This window comes from Ammospiza nelsoni, chromosome 13, assembly GCF_027579445.1.
Source record: "Ammospiza nelsoni isolate bAmmNel1 chromosome 13, bAmmNel1.pri, whole genome shotgun sequence".
Taxonomy (NCBI): Eukaryota; Metazoa; Chordata; class Aves; order Passeriformes; family Passerellidae; genus Ammospiza; species Ammospiza nelsoni.
In genome coordinates this window covers 20325006-20341702 of record NC_080645.1, presented here as the reverse complement: position 1 = coordinate 20341702, position 16697 = coordinate 20325006, and the positions used below count along the sequence as shown (strand labels likewise).

At 54.5% G+C, this 16697-nt stretch overlaps 1 protein-coding gene across 1 annotated transcript in view; it reads right to left on the bottom strand.

Moving 5' to 3' along the window:
• Nucleotides 1-318: 318 nt before the first annotated feature.
• The window catches only part of JPH3 (junctophilin 3), a 46024-nt gene continuing 29645 nt past the window's right edge, over nt 319-16697 (bottom strand). The window contains exons 3-5 of the mRNA XM_059481752.1: nt 16215-16339; nt 10487-11406; nt 319-1735 (exon numbers count right to left, since the gene is read on the bottom strand). Of these exons, the coding sequence (XP_059337735.1) occupies nt 1655-1735; nt 10487-11406; nt 16215-16339 (1126 nt within the window). The 3' untranslated portion in view covers nt 319-1654. The remainder of the gene's footprint in view (nt 1736-10486; nt 11407-16214; nt 16340-16697) is intronic.

Below are 16697 nucleotides of genomic sequence, written 5' to 3'. Positions count from 1 at the left end.
GGATGAGGGGCGGATTTGGTCCCTGGCCCTGCCAAATCCCAAAGGAGCCGCGGGGGAGCACCGAGGGCAGGGATGGGAGCTTTGGGAGCGCCGTGCCCAGGGCTGGAGCTGAGAGCACGCTGTGTCATCGGCACCAGGACAGCTCAGAACAGGGATACGCATCTTTAATGAGTATGCAGATTATCCGTGGGGACAGGGAGGGGACAAAAATCAAGGCAGGCATAGTACAAAGATGGTAGAAACGAACAAATTAAGTGACATAGAAAAAAAAAAAAAAGAAAGAAAATACATCCTTAGAGGCTGCCATTGCCAATGATGTTTGGTTTGATTTTCTTTTTTTTTTCTTTTTTTTTCTTTTTTTTTTCTTTTTTTTTTTTCTTTTTTTTTCCTTTTTTTTTTTTTTTTTAATACAGGGACATGTTGGAAGCTGGAATATACATCCTGCATTACAAAGTGCAAAATACTACATGCTCAGAGCCCAAGCATGATGTCTGAAACAGTCCACAGCAAGATGTAAGAGACAAACCCACCACCCTCTCCCTCCTCTCTGGGACATGCTCCAGGTGCTCCTCCCCAGGTGCCTTTGAGAAACAGTCGGATTTTACTTGGTTTTGTTTTATTGTCATCCTCAGTGGATTGGAATTGAGCCCTCTGTCCCCTGTCCCTCCCCACCCTGCTCCCTGTGCACATTTTTTGGGATGGGCTGGATGCTCCTCACCAGCACAGCACCATCAGCCACTCCATCCGTGCTGCTGGAGGTGCCTCCAAGGGGTTTTGGGGGGGGATTTTTAGCCAGGAGAAATTGGCTGTGAATTAAAAGTAGCTCTGGGTGGTTTTCCTGCCTTGCCATGGGTGAGGAGCAGCCTGGGGAGGAGGAGTGAAGGCAGGAGGGTGCTGCGGCTGCTGCTCACACCTCGTGTTCCCTATTACCCCTGCCCCGAGGAATTCTGCAAAAAGCCAATTTTTGTTTTAAAAACAAGGATCAGAACGGGGCCTGTTCTGCCATTTTCCCATCCAGCCAGGGTTCATTCCTTCCCTGTGCTCCTTCTCTCCTCCTTCTCACAGCAGCATTCCTCCATTTCCAAAAGGTGAAAAGCCTGGTTCTGCTTTTCTCTCCCATTTATCATTTGGATTTCCCTGGGAAGCTCAGCCTGGAGCATCCCAGAACCCATCCCCACTCCACCCAAACCTTCCCCATGGTCCCCTTGTCTCATCTCCATTTTGGGGTTCATTGCTGTTGTTACAAAGACAATTTTTTTCTTTTGTGGGGGGGGGGTGAGGGGAAGGGAAGCGAGGTTTTTTCTTTTGTTGGGATTCCTTCTCATCCTTCCCAGTGTTGGGGGGGCAGAGTGTTGATAGCATTTTGCCATGCCACACAGCATAGTGTTATACAAGCAAAGAATTTTGGCTAAAATCCAAAAAACATTACCCAGGAAAAAAGGCAAACTGTGAGTGAGACTCGATCATTTGTTGTTCTTCTGTGAAAAGACTTGGAAATTGTCAGAGGACAGTTCGAGTTATGATTCTTCCCTTTGTTTTTTTTTTTTTTTTTTTTTTTGTTGTTGTTTGGTTCTGGTTTTTTTGTTTTGTTTTTGTTTTTTTTTTCCCCATTCATACATGTAACTGTTATTTTTGCAAACAAGACAGTCTTGAATTAGATGAAAAAGTTAATAAACAAAATGGCGACTCCAATATTTAGTAAGATCACCATGACTACCAGGATGGGAGCTGAACCCTGCAAGAGAAAGAGAAGGACAGGAGTTAGATGGATCCTTGGAATTCTGCAGGGATTCCAGGAGAACCTGGGGAGAATCCAGGAGAATCTGCTCTGGGGAGTCCAGGCAGCCCTGGGGATGAGCAGATCCCAGCTGACACCTCCCAAAGTGCCCAGGAACCCTTGGAGGATTTTTGAAGCTGCCAAACAAACGCTTGGCTGTACCCCCTGATGGATCATGGATCATCCCATGCCACTCCCATAGGAACTCTGGCCTTAAAAACAGAACTAAAATTGGTTGTTTATCAGGTGGTCAATGAAAAGGAAAAAAAAAACACCAAAAAAGCAGATTATATGGGATCTTAGAGTGGTTTGAGGATGGTTTGAAGTGTCCAGCACATTTCCCAATAATTGCAGTTGTTTTCCAGGTATCCTGGACATCAAGCCAGCACATGGGGGTCCATGTTCAGGCAACATTTTGGGAATGCTCTAATAACCTTTCCTGGGTTTATATGGACCAAATGAAGCTCCTGGGAACCACCTGGGAGTGTCCAAGGCCAGGTTAGATGGGGCTTGGAGCACCCTGGGACAGTGGAAGGTGTCCCTGCTGTGGCAGGGGTGGGATGGGATGGGCTATAAGGTCCTTCCAACCCAAACCATGCCAGGATTCTGTGATTTCACCTGGAAAGCATTGCAGGAACCCCACTGCAGCTTCCCTGTGCACACCCCACCCCAGCTGGGCTGGACATCCCAGGAAAGGTTCAGTCCCTTGGGGAGCATCCATTGCTTCCCCTGGAGCACGTCCTGGACAATCCTGTGGGACTCCACCACCATCCCAGCATCTCGGGGCACTGCAGGTGGCCCTCCAACACAACCTTCTGCAGGACACTGGTCAGGAAAACATCCCTGGCACCTCATCCATCCTGGCACCTCATCCCTGGTGCCACAGTGTGAGTGTGGCTCGCACAGGGTGAGCGCTGCTGGCAGCAGGTGGGTGGTTGCTTTTTCTTGGATTTGCCGGGATCTTCAGCTATTCCTGCTGCATTCCAGCCCTGGGATGCTCCAACCGCTTTTCCCCAGGCTGCTGCCCCCTCCTGGCACTCCCCATGTCGCTGGGATGGAGTGGGGACAGGGCTGGGCCCCCCCTGGGAGCTTTCCCTGGGTGGCTCTGCGGAGCTGCTGGAAAAGGAACGGGAAGAAGCAGCTCCCGGCTGCCCGGGGATGGTTTCTGTTCCGAGCAGCCTGATTCAGCTGCCGTTTGGGAGTGGGTGGGAGCGAGGATGCTGGAGCCTGCTGGAAAGGCATATTTGTAGCTTAGCAACAGGGTCAAAGGCAGCCAAGCCAAGGCAGGGATTGCGGAGAGCAGCCAGGTACCCATCCAGGGCTGGCTGCTCCTGGCAAACCTCTCCTCCTGTGCCACGAGAAGCTTCCAAAGGCAGCAACCACCCCCTGCTCGCTGCTCCTTCCCTTCCCCAGCCCGGCCGTGCCAAGCCCGGCCTTGCTGGCGCTGGGAGGGATTAGCTGCATTTCAGAAGATTATTGGGTTTTAGGGTTTTTGAGCTGCTGGTAATATAATAACAGATTGCAGGCGATTATCAGTGTCATTGTTTGCCTTGGCACGGCCCCGCCGAGGCACAGAACGAGCTCCTGCCCTGGCCCCGCAGGCAGGGAGGGCTCAGCCCCATCTCTGGGCTGCTCCATGGAGGAATTCCCTGCCAAAACAGCACAGCCAGCACTGCCCCTGCTCCAGTTCCCTGTTCCCCCACTTCGGGATGCAGCTGAGGTCCAGACTTTGGGGAGGGATCTCAGCCTTCACTGCTCACTTCTCCCAAAAAACAGCAACAGGACAAGAGGAATCAGCCTCCAGTTGTACCAGGGAGGTTCAGCTTGGATATTTGGGAATAATTCTTCACCCAGGGCAGTGGTGGAGTCCCCATCCCCAGAGCTGTGTGGATGTGGCACTTGGGGACATGGAGCAGTGCTGGGGGAATGGTGGGACTCAATTCCAGAGCGTTTTGCAGGTAAATGATCCTGTGGTTCTGTGATTTGCACACAGGGCATCAAAGCTGTGCTCTCAGCTGGAAAACTAGGGGGACAGAAGGAAAACATCTGCCAAGGATGGGAATCCACACCAATATCAGCTGGGCAAAAGGATCCTTCTCTATCAACAGGTTGGATCTCCAAGGATTTTAAAGCTTTGCTTCCAAGCTTAAAGAACAGAAACTTTGACTTTAACCCATGGACACACTAAAATAGGAATAAACCGTGGTTATGGCACAGGAGTAATAACAGTAATTGTCGCTGTAGAGTAATCCCTGCCCTTCTGCCTTGTTTGTTTTTATCCTGGAACTGTTGTGTAGCAACTCCGGAGTTTTTCTGGGAATACGACGGACAGCTGGTTTACAAATGCAATTGTGGCATAATTAATTTAAGCATTAGCAATCCATTATTATCTGTTATCACAGGGTACAAGCTCTGCCTCTCTGCCATGGAAACCAGAGTGCAGGTTACCTAGGAATCCCTCTGGGATCTATTAAGTGTAATTACTAAGGACTTGGATCAGCAAAAAAAAAAAAAAAAAAAAAAACCAAAAACATAGATATGCACCATTTTCCAGCCTCAGCACTGCAGAAAGGGCTGCAAACTTAGCAGCTCGGTGACATTTGTGCTGAATTGTCACATCACTGCCAGGAACAGGCTCTGTGAAATGGTTAAGGAGCATTTAGCAAAGGAAACATCAGGGAGCCACTTGGCTTTCTCCAGCGGATTGCAGCAGCTCCCGTGGCTCCAGGAGATGCTAAAAGTGCTTGTGTGAGTGAAAGTGAGTTGGGTGGGATGGAAAAACCTGCTTCTACGGAAAAAAAGGCTAAAAAAATGAGAGGTTATCCTCTTAGGGATCCTTTAGCCTCTTAAAGAACTGATTTGTCACCCCTGGTTCAATCCTCACCTTCCTGGTGCTCAGTGTTTATTTAGGTATGTTTGAAGCTCTCATTTTAAGATTTTTATACCAAAAACAGCAGTCACAATTTGGTTCTAATGTAATCAAAAGCTGGTGTTTGGCTCCAAATTTTCCAAGCTAAGAGATGGAATTGGGCTCAACCCCCATAGCCAGTGATAGGAGCAGAGCCAAGAAGGTGCTCCCTGGTACATCAAAGGCCCTGGAGATGAAAAGGCTTTGAAAAGGACCCTGTCGAGTTGAACATCCCATTTCTCTCTGAAGATTATTTACCTCAGGTTGTCTGAACACAAAAGGGATTAGAGGAGGAACAGTTTGTGATTATTATTTGTCTTAAGAAGAGACAATCCCTGCAGCAATGCTCAGCCCTGCCTCATTCCAGAGCTGTGATGGCAACAGGACTCCTCTTCCTCCTTATTCCCATGAAATTATGGCTTCTGTTTATCTGGGCACGCAGCTGCCAGCCGGGATTGAGGTGAATCTGGTTGCTTGAGATGACAGGAACAAGGAAAACCCAGGGATGATTGTGTTGGGAGACCTGGGGATAGCTCCTGATGGGGAAAGAAATAAATGGGAAAACCTGAAGTTGGAAGACCACAGGATAAATCACAGGGTTTAATCCCAGGGAGGTTAATGCCAAACAAGTCCCCAGGTTCCCAAATGGGAACACCTCCATGCACAGGGGATGTTCACACCCCAAACAGGCTGGGGTGGAGAAAACACCCAGGTTTTATTTCTAACTCATTTTACGACCTTTAGGGCTAAAGGTGCCTAAAAAAGGAAGGGAAATTCATCTCCACCTGGGATGAATCCCTTCAGGAATAACCTGGCAGCTCTGGCAAGGGTGTTGCCCTGTTCTTCTAAAGTTCTAAGCCTTCTGATGTTTACATTTTTGTAATGGAGTTTCTCACGCACTTTTCATGTAAATAATGATTGTTTTGCATTCCTTTCTAGAGGAAGAGAGAATTGATGAACTGTTGGTTTGACCAGTGTGATTGGAGAGGCAGCAATTTCATCCTCCAATCCATGGTCACTTTTGGAATTCTATAAATATCGAATTCGGGAAATAAACGTGCTTTTTTTTTTTTTTTTGCCTTGGACACCTCAGCGTGTCCAAGGCAAAAAAATGTCACACGTTCATTTCGTGTGGTATTGCAAGAGCACGGGGAGATCCAGCGGGGAGGTGCCGCTGCCGGGCTCCATCCCCGCTGCCGTGCCGGGGGAGGCTGTGCCGAGCCCTGTGCCCGCAGCCCCGGCAGCTCCCTGCAGATTGGCTGCGTGCTCCTGCCTTTCCCCAGCGACAGCGAAACCTGCCTGCAATATCTGCTGGCAAATCCGCCCCTCAGCCGCTCGCTGCCGGAGGAGGGAGGGAGGAAGGAAGGGAGGGAGGGAGAGGCTGCCGGGATCCCTCCCCGCCACCCCCGCAGGGGCACGGAGGGCTCTCGGAGATCCCTCAGCCGGGAGATGCCTTTAGAGCCTCTGCTGCGCTTCTTTCCCCGGGAATTTCTGCATTTGGGCTGGGGTTTGCTCTGTGTGATGCTGCGGAGAACAGCCAGGGCTGGCTTTGGGCTGCAGCCCTCACGTCTCTGGGGTGCGATGGGGCAGGGCACCGTGAAGGGCCAAGCCTCGAGCCCCCTCACGCCCCGGTGCTGAAGGGCCGAGCCTCGAGCCCCCTCACGCCCCGGTGCTGAAGGGCCGATCCTCGAGCCCCCTCACGCCCCCGGTGCTGAAGGGCCGATCCTCGAGCCCCCTCACACCCCCGGTGCTGAAGGGCCGAGCCTCGAGCCCCCTCACACCCCGGTGCTGAAGGACCTCGAGTCCCCTCACGCCCCCGGTGCTGAAGGGCCGAGCCTCGAGCCCCCTCACACCCCGGTGCTGAAGGGCCGAGCCTCGAGTCCCCTCACGCCCCCAATAATGAAGGACCGAGCCTCGAGCCCCCTCACGCCCCCGGTGCTGAAGGACCTCGAGTCCCCTCACGCCCCCGGTGCTGAAGGGCCGAGCCTCGAGCCCCCTCACGCCCCCGGTGCTGAAGGGCCGAGCCTCGAGCCCCCTCACGCCCCCGGTGCCCTCAGAGCAGGGCGGTCCCTGAAGGCTCTGGAGAGCTGGGGGTCACAGCTGCTGAGCAGACACAGGGGGTGATGGATCAGGCGGTGCCTGAGCCCGGCCCTTCCCGCTGAGCTGCTCCGTGCCCAAAGCGCTTCTCCTCCCTTCCAGAAGCAGCAGATGTGCAGCACCGGCAGGGAAGGAGATCTGCTCCCTTCTCCTCCTCCCCAGCCCTGCCACGGGCTGTGGTCTGTGGATAAAACGCTCGCTGGCATTTCAGAAAGATCCTTTCCCTTCCCAGTCTCTCGACAATTCCTTTTTTCATTTCCCATTTTACTTCTCTTCAAAGGCTTCTGTGAAGCACCCAGGCCCAGGCTTTGTGCCTCATGGGCCTTTAAGGCTGGGAGGGATGGGGACATTCCAGTAAATCCCTTAATCCCACAGCACCGGCACTGGTCCTGGCACATTGGCTCCCATTTTCCTCTGCCCCAACACTGACAATTGCTCGCAGTTTGTCCTCTGGGTGCTGGGGTCAGTGCCCACAGAGGCACAGAGAGATCAGGTGGCCTTAAATGTCATTTTAAACCATTTGTGTGGCTCAGTGACCCCAAAACCCCAAATCCCCTGAGAGCCAACACCAAGCAGTGCTGAATTTCATCGATGTTACTGAGCTGTGGCCTCAAGAAATGACCTTTATGAGAGGATTTTTCAATTCCTGGCGTGCAGCCCCAGCAAAGGGGGGTGGTTCTGGGAGCTTCTTTTAAAGGACTGGGGAAAAGTGACAAAGTTCCTACAGCTCCTACAGACTCCTTTGTGGAGTCTGTATCCCTGCCTGTGCAGCTTTGGAAAAGCTTGGATTCAAGGCCCTGTGGCGCCCAGCTTGTTTTTCAGATGGGAATCAGGAGCAGTGATTATTTTGGGGTGTGTATTTGTGAGACCTGCATACCCAGCCTGTTCCAGCACTGGCAGAGGTGTGCTACCTCTGGAAGCTGGAGCTGCCACTCCAGCACAGAGCCAAGCCCTGGGCTCATGAATGGCTTGTGCAGAGCTGGTTTAGGGCAGATTATTTTTAAAATAAGCTAAGCCGTGAGGGTGACCTCGCTTCTGCTCAGGGATACCTCAGGTAGGGCAAAAATAGCCGTGCTCAGCTCTGAGCATCCCTCCTGCTCATGGCAGCTCCTTTCTCTGGGAGTCCAGCTGGAGAGAGCTGGGAGCTGCCCTTGGAGCCCCTCCTTTTGAGAGAGCTGGCACTGCTGGCACCCAGGGGAGAGGCTGGAGCAGTGTGGGCCCTCACACACCTGCCCACAGCCCTGCCAGGCCCCAGGGAAGGGGGATTTCAGGCCAGTGTAGGGAATTGGGCTTTGGGGGGGGATTGGGGAGCCTTGATTTGCTGTGGGGGTATGTGGAACTGGAGCAGGATTCAGGGAGGATTTGCAGGATGGAGTGTGTGAGTGTCTGTGTTGTGTGGGGATGGATGTGGGGTCCGTGGGATGAATCCTTCCCCCTCAGCCTTCCCCTCCTCCTCCTCCTCAGGGATTCACCACTCCCTGAAATCTGAAATGCTTCTGATGGCAGGTGAGGTCACGGGTTTGGGCAGGAGGTTGGAGCACAGATCCTGCACCTCCCATTCCTCCCCTACACCTTCCCCTGCTCCTGTCCAGCCACCCCCTCTCTGCCAGGCCACTGGAACAAAACCCTGCTAGCACCGTGCAATTCCTGCTAGAACAAATTGTTGCTGGCATTGTGGGTTATTTAAATCCACATATTATCTCTTCCTCTGTATTACATTAGCTTCCTCCCAAACCTTCGCCATCTGTTCCACCCTCGGTTATGAATGTGAGAAAACTGAACATGCTGCTCCGCAGCTCCAGCACTTCCAAAGTAGGATGTGCATCCTAATGGCTTTTCCATGCACTTCTCCACGCAGGCTGGGCCCTTCCTTAGTGGCCAGGACTCGCTGGGAATGGCCAGGAATGTCTTGGTGGCAGTTTGCCTCCAGCCATGTGGAGAGAGGTTTATTGTGACAGCTCCGAGGTGGGAGCACATCTGATGGGCTGGGTGGGGACACAGCTCAGAGCTGCTTGTGCCACTGATCTCCCCAAAATCACGTGGCTCTCAGCGAGGAGAAACAGTGGTTTCATCCCTCCTGGGGGCCCTGTGTCTCCCAGGTTGTGTTGTCAGAGGTGCTGGAACATCTGCGCATCCCACGGCCTTGCCAGGCTGTGTCTGTGCAATTACTGCTGCTGCTCTTCCCCTCTGGGAGCCTGTCAGGCTCCTAATGCTGCCTGTCATGTCTCCAGTGCTTCCCAGGCAGGCAAGGACAGCCTGCATGGCTCTGCTTTTCCAGGGCTGCAGGATGGGTCCTGTGGATCCTCTGTGCTCAGCTCCCCCTCGGTGCTGGGTGGGAGCTGCTGAGCCCAGGGATGGGGAGGCAGAGAGCTCCAGGGCTGCTGGAGGGGATTTATCAGCAGATCCTTCCTTCCTGCATCCCAGGCTGTTCTGGGGGCATTTATCCACAACTCCAGCAGGGAAGGTGGGGCAGATCCATCCTTCCTGCCTCCCAGGCTGCTCTGGGGGGGATTTATCACAGCTCTATCAGGAAAGCTGGGGCAGATCCATCCTTCCTGCATCCCAGGCTGCTCCCTCCTCTCTCTGCAGCTCGGCTCTGCTGGCAGGTGCTGGAGGAGTAGGGACACTGTAGCCATGGCAAATGTCACCACACCTCACACACCTCAATGCCTCTCGCCTGAATTTTCAGCCTGACTGACAAATTCATTTCAGTTTTGTGATCAGGCACCATCCTGGGCTCCCCTGACAGGGAGATTTAGCTCCTTCCTGCTGAAATGTCACCTCCTGAGCGTGACAGGTTTCCATTTCTCCTGGGTAGGTCTGGGGCATCCTCATGGGACACCTCCAGGCCTGCCCTGTGTTTGGCGCTGACTCAATAAGGGACATTTTGGGGCACTGGTGGCTTCCCCAGTGCTTCCAGCAGACCCCATCACCTCTCCTGTCAATGCCAAGCAGTGGGAACAACAAGTGAGGGAACTTCTAATGGGAAATTCAGGAATCCTCAGAAAACAAGACTGCAAAAAACCTAAAACCCCACCCAGCTCAGCCTTCTCCTGAGGACGTTCAGCTCTGTCCAGGTCCTGTGTGAGCTGTGATGTCCAACCTCAGACCCTCCCTCCCCAGGCAGTTCATTACAGCCCTCACCTCATTAGCCATGGTTAATGGCTCACCCTCCTTGACTTTAAGCCCATTAATTCTGTTCGGAGAACAGATCATTCCCTTACACTCTGCAGCAGCTTTAAGATCACTCTGTCTTCTCTCCTGAACACCTTCCCAGCAGCCATTTCATGCCCAAAGCGTCCTTATCTCCCCCAAAATGAGGAGCCCAGGGTGGGGTGTCTCACAAGGGGCTGTCCTGGAGCAGCAGGAAGCTCTGTGGCCATAACCATAACCCAAGGAAGCATCACCAATGCCTTGCCTGCTCCTGCAGCTTTCCCACCAAATTGCAAGCAATAATGGATTTTTATTGCTGGCCCAGGGGCTGGGCTGCAAAACTCCATCCCCCAGGGAATGCTCCCAGCACAGTCTGCAGGGAACTCACCACACCAACGTCCAGCAGAGTGGGAGAAGGGAGCAGAGGGGATTCAAGGCACAAACCCACGACAATTCACATTTTCCAAATTTCCCTCCCACCCGACTCCACTCAGCTCCACAACAGCCCCAGGCTTTCAGGGCAGAATTGCACACCCAGTGCCCTCACTCACCGTACTGGATTTGAGCGCATCCCCACTGTCCTCTTCAGATTCTAGTGCAACAGGTAAAGATTTCTGTGGCGGGGAGAAGGTTAAGTCCCACCTCAGTAGCCGAGGTTCAGCTTTGTCCCCGAATCTCAGGTTTTCCAGTTTCTGCACCGTGGGCTCGGCAGAGGAAGCTGGCCTGAAATTCTCTTTGTTCTGGGACTTAGACCTCAGTCTCTGAACCCCGAAGCCCCGCTCTTCCCCGCGGTGCTCGTCAGCCACGCTCCTGCAGCCTCCCCCTTTGCTGTAGTGTCTTTTTTGGGTGTGAATCTCTTGCATATAAGAATCCATCCTCATGAGGGGCTTCATCTCCATCTCGTAATTGCTCATCTTCTCCTCGTCCAGCTCAAGCAGCTTGGAGCTCCCTGAGCTGTGGTTGTGGGACCTGTGGTGGGAAGTCCATGAAACCGTGGCTGGGGAATCTGTCCACCTCTCTCTCGGCTTGTGGTTGGAGGCCGAATGTTTGTGTCCCCCGCTCCGACCTCTGTAGTCTTCGGGGCCAGCGTTGGAGCCCAGCTGCCCGCTGCGCATCGTCCCGCTCCTCCCGGCGCGGCTCCCGCCCACCTTCTCTTCGCTCCAGCTGTTGGGGCGCAGGTAATCCCCGCCGCGCCCCTCCAGCAACATCTGGATCTCGCCGCCCCTCTCTTCGTCCACCGAGACCTGCCTGGAGAAGTGGGCGCTCTTGTTCCTGCAGGAGGGGCCGAGGGGCGGCGTGGAGCAGGGGCTGGCGGGGAAGCTCTGCAGCGGGCTGTCCTCGGGGGTCAGGTCGGACGGGGTGGTCCCTTTGCGGTACAGCTCGGGGCTCTCTTGCTGCAGGGGCGTCCCGGTGGAGAGGACCTCGATGTCATCGCTCGAGTTCTGCCGCTTCGGCCGCTGGCATTCGAGCCCTTCGGGGGCAGTCGTGGAGAGGAGAGAAGGGAGAGGGGAAGGAAACAGGATTATTTCTGGTGCGTGGATGCCCCGAGGGTTTTTCGTGGCACGGAGAGGGGAGCAGAGGATTGGGTGGTGGGGAGCAGCGGGGTGGGATTGGGACAGCAGTGTCACAGCTGCTGGCAGCACTGGTGTGACACCAAAGCTGCCCTGAGCCCCACCTTGCAGAACTATGACCAGCATAGGAATGGTTTTCCAACCCCAGAGGTGTGGAGAAGCCACCAAGAGGTTCTGATGGTTTTTTGGGATCCATCTGACCACATTTCCTATCAGTTCCCAGTCTGGAAGCATGGGAAGGGAAACCTGTGACATGGCTGGTGGCACACCCTGTGCTCTGTGTTTGTGTGTGCTGGGTGACACTGGGACCACCCTGGGTGTCCTGGGTGACACTGGGACCACCCTGGGTGTGCTGGGTGTCACCAAGATCACCCTGGGTGCCACTGGGATCACCTCACACCAACCTCACCCCCTTCCTGCATGGGAACCACCTCAGTTTTCATCTGCCAGGTGCAGGAGGGAAATGGCCACATCTGGGCAGGTGTGCAAGAAAAACCCCACAAACCTCACATCCAAGGGCTTTCTTGCCTCACACAGCCCAGCAGGACATGGAGATTTTCCTGCTCAGCCCCAGGATGGGATGGAAGGACGGGGCTGGTTGTTCAGGGCCACCTGAGGCCAGCACCCCTCACCCTCCTCATCCCACTGGAGGCTCCTCATTCCTTCAGCTCAGAGACTTCCCAGGCAGGGTCACTGTGGGATGGGCACCTCAGGAGGGGCTGAATATCTTCTGCTGCTGGAGGAACACGGAACAAAAACCTCTAGTGTGTTCATCACTGATGAAACACCAAACGATTTCAAGCGAGCTAATAGTGGTTAATTCTCCTTTTCCCCTCTCCAGTCATTCCCAGCTAAAGCCATGCTAAATTAGGTGAATAATTTGATAAATATATTAAGTGCCTAATGCCCCTGAAATGCATCTAATTGTGATTGCTATGGTGAGACAAGAAACGAGTCTTGAAAAGGGAGAGCTCAGTTTTCCTGCCATCGTTTACAAATGAATGCTCGGCAGCGCCTGCTCAAGCCTCTCCACTTCTGCTGAGCAATTTTCTCTCTTGAACCTTTTTTGGGGAGCTGCTGGGATGTGCCTTCACCCCTGCCAGGGTCGGGATACACACAGGGAATTCTGGAGTCCCCATTGGAGGACTGGCAGAGAGGGAAATAGTGAAAAAACTGCTTGGAAATCTACCCAAGCGATTTATGGGAAATGGTCTCCTAATGACTCGAGTTTTTGGGATGATACTCACATAGTCCAGCCTTCATTTTTCCCCTGTTTGTATGTGGGAGACTGAATCTCCTGGAGTTTATCCAGGGCCCCTGAAAAATCCTGGTATTGGTGGGAAATTGCTGAGAAGGAGAAAGGTGGAGCTCACTCCTCTGTTTTCCTGCAGAATATCTGTCTCTGGGATAAAAGACAGAATTTTTTGGGATGTTTCCCAGGCATTTTTGACCCAGCCACCTTCCAAGATCTCAAATGGGAAGGTGAGGCACAGAAGGAATAGAGGATTTCATGTGAGAAAGCTGGAAAGCCACCAGTGGGAATGGGCTCACCCAAGGTTTTGGGCTTCATCTTCTTCAGTTCAGGGATTTTGCTGGAATTCCAGGGATTTGCAAATTCCCACCATCTCCAAAGCCCCCAGAGCTGATGTCCAGCCCCATAACCAGCCCCAGCCTGGCTACATCCACTGCTGCTGTTCCCAGAGCCCCAAGAGAGGGGACAAGAAACCCCAGAGATGCTCCACACAGCCACACCAGGGAGATGGCACCAAATCCCCCTCATCCCAAACCTTCCCTACCACCAATCCACAGGGGCTTTCCTGGGTTAATCCCCGAGGTCTGGGGCTCTGGGAGGGGCAGGACTGGGGGTGCTGGGGCACATCTGGGGCACATCTGGGGGCCTGCTGCCCCCCAGCCCCGCAGCCCGCAGGGATGGAGGCGTTTCCTTGCGCAGGAACTCCGCGGATGCACGGGGGCCCTTTCGGCACCCGAGGATGTGCAACGATTATCCAGAGCTAAAATTAGCCCCGGGGCACGTGATGTTCCTGGAAGAAGGGTTGTGAGAGCGAAGGAGGATGCAGAGCACCGAATGTGGATTTCCAGAGGGATGGAGGCAGCCGAGCCCGGCCTCCGAGGCTTCAAAGGCAGAGCTGAGGAGCCACGTTTGGGATTTGGGAGCCTCTGGCTCTGTGTGCTGCTGTCTCTGAGCGGGGGGACTCGGTTCTGCAGCACCACCCAAGCCTGGGTGATCCTGCTGTGTGCAGGAATTGGGGTTGATGGGCACCTGGAGATGCCCATGGCTGATGGGCATGGGAACCATGGGTGAGAGGGCAGGATATGAAACAGGACAGTTTTGTCTTTACCTTCCAGGAGCTGCAGCTGCACAGGGGTGCCCAGGGCTGATGCTGAGGTGGGCACAGACCCCTCTGTGGTGTCCCACAGCAGCCACAAACCCCTCTGAGGGGGCACCCAGCACCCCTGGCACTCGCTGTGCCAGGTGGGTGGTACCCACACCCACCTCCCTGCCAGGAACACATCCAGCACCCAGCATCCCATGGAAAGGGAGCACAGCCAGCACCCAGGGGGTGGGTGGCACTCGGCACCCACCGCAGCACGCCGTGAGTGGCACTGGGGACCTGCAGCACCCTGCAAGGGAGCACAGCCAGCACCCAGGGTTCTGAACGAGGAGGGCACGTCCAGAACCAACCATTCTGAATGTGGGGGGCACATCCAGCACCCACAATCCCGTGAAAGGGAGACAAATCCAGAACACACAATTCTGAATATGGGGGGCGCATCCAGCTCCAAAAATCCTGTACAAGGGTGACAAATCCAGCACCCAAAATCCTGTACAAGGGTGACAAATCCAGCACCCACAATCCTGTGGTAGGGGGGCACATCCAGCACCCACAATCCTGTGATAAGGGGGCACATCCAGCACCCATAATTCTGAATAACGGGGGCATATCCAGCACTCAAAATTTTGAATAACGGGGGCACACCCAGCACCCACAATCCGGGGGCAGGGGGCACATCCAGCACTCAAAATTTTGAATAATGGAGGCACACCCAGCACCCACGATCCTGAGCACGGTGGGCACGCAGAGCCCCTGCAATGCCGGCAGGGTGGTGGCAGCTCCCACCTGGCTGTCCCCAACCCGAGGTGGCGGCTCTGTGGGTGACACAGCCTCTCACACCTGCCCGAGCGGCTCCGCGGGCGCTGCCAGCCCTGCCGGCACATCTGGGATGCTGTGTTTGTTTTTTAATGTGCTCTAAGTGGAACCGCCTTCCTTCCCTGCCCTCCCCTCCCGTGGCTCACACAACCCCCCAGACAGAGCTCCAACCACACAAACCCCAGCACGAGCGAAGCGCCACGGCCCCGTCCAGGAGCTAGTAAAAAATATATTACCTAAAAATATCTTTCCAAGAGGTGATTTAAACCAGCAAAGTCTCCTGGCAGGAGGAAATGGAGATGAGGAACATCTCAGGGCTGGAGAAGCCCCTGGGAGCACGCAGAGAAAGCTCAGATCTGCCGTGTACAGATGGGGCTGGGCAGGAGCAGGGATGGGCGGGCTCGGAGCGGGCTGAGCCTCCTCCCGCAGCCGGGAGATGCGGGGGATGCAGGGGATGCTCGGACCGGCCCTGCCTGGGGATGTGCCCCGGCTCAGGCTGCTGCAGCCCCAAAGCTGAGCCATGGGATGTCCCCGGCCGCCCCCGCAGCTCGGTGAGGCGAGCACCGGGCCGGGCTGGGCCAGCACAGCCCATGGTCCCTTGTCCCCGAGCTCGGGAGCAGCCCTGAGTCACCGCAGCAGCCCCTGGAGCAATTAGAGTGAGTGAGTAATCCTCGCTGAGCTGGGAGGGGGAGAACAATGACAGCCGCCTCCCGAGGAGGGCTCGGGGCTGGGAAATTTCTCTATAAATCCAGCCACACTTTAATTATGATGTTAATTATTGCTGGGGGGACTTGGAGCGTCCCCTCTCCCAGCTGGCTGCAGACCCCGGCCCGACCCTGGCTCAGCTTTGGCTCTGTCCTCCCTGAGCTTTTGGTGAGCAAAAATGTGAATAAATCAACAAAGAATGGTGAAAATGAAGGAAGGAAGGAAGGAAGTGTCGGAAGGAAGGAAGGAAGGAAGTGTCGGAAGGAAGGAAGGAAGTGTCGGAAGGAAGTGTCGGAAGGAAGGAAGTGTTGGAAGGAAGTGTCGGAAGGAAGTGTCGGAAGGAAGGAAGGAAGGAAGGAAGGAAGGAAGGAAGGAAGGAAGGAAGGAAGGAAGGTCGGTCAAATGTGGATTTTCCCAGTGACTGATTTGCACAGCTGAGGGAAAGGTCAGGTTCCATTGGGTCCAACCTTTCCAAAGCAATCAGGAACTGCACCAGCCATGGGTATAAAGTCAGTGGTGACCTCTGGGATCATCTGTGTTTGCATCCAGTGCCCTTGTTGGGCTCTTTCTTTGCAACCACCACAAGGGCTATGAACTAAAGACTTGGGGAGAGAGAGGAAACACTGGGAAAACAGTACAGAACAAGGTGGAACTGCTGGATGTTGACAGCCCTGCCCTAAATCTCCCCAAACCTGGTATTCCATGGAGTTTTCCCCTCCAGGAGCTCCGGTGGGGATGGGGAGCTGCGGGCACAGGCTGAGCCTCCAGCCAGGGCAGCTTGGGGGCTTTGGGGGTGTTCAGGGCTGCGAGGGCAGGGCCTGGCAGGGACTGACCGTTCTCCCTGTGCTGGAAGGAAGGTGAGAACTCTTTGGCAGTGATCCTGGCGATCCGCGCTTCCTCCTGCGCTTTCTGCGCCGCCGTCACGGCCGCCTCCGCCTTGGCCCTGGAGTGAGAGGTCCTGCAAGGCAACAGAGACAGCAGCACCCCGTTAGGCAGCTCCTCCCTGCCACGGGAAACCCCACATTTCCCCCACATTTCCCCCACAAAACCCTTTGGCTGTGAGGGAGGAGCTGCCAGCAGAGCTTGGGGCTGGCTGGGGAATGGGGGATTTTCCAACACCTTCACGAGCTGCTCCTCAGCCTGGAAATCACCCAGGAAATTCAGATTTGTTCCCCCAGGGTCCCTCCATCCCATTTCCCACCCCGTCCCAGCGGCCTCTCCGTGCATCTCCCACGAGCCTCCAGGGTTGAATTTAAAGCTGGTTTGGTTGTTTTTTTAACCAAACCCGTTTTTTTGGGGATGAAATAAAAAAAAAA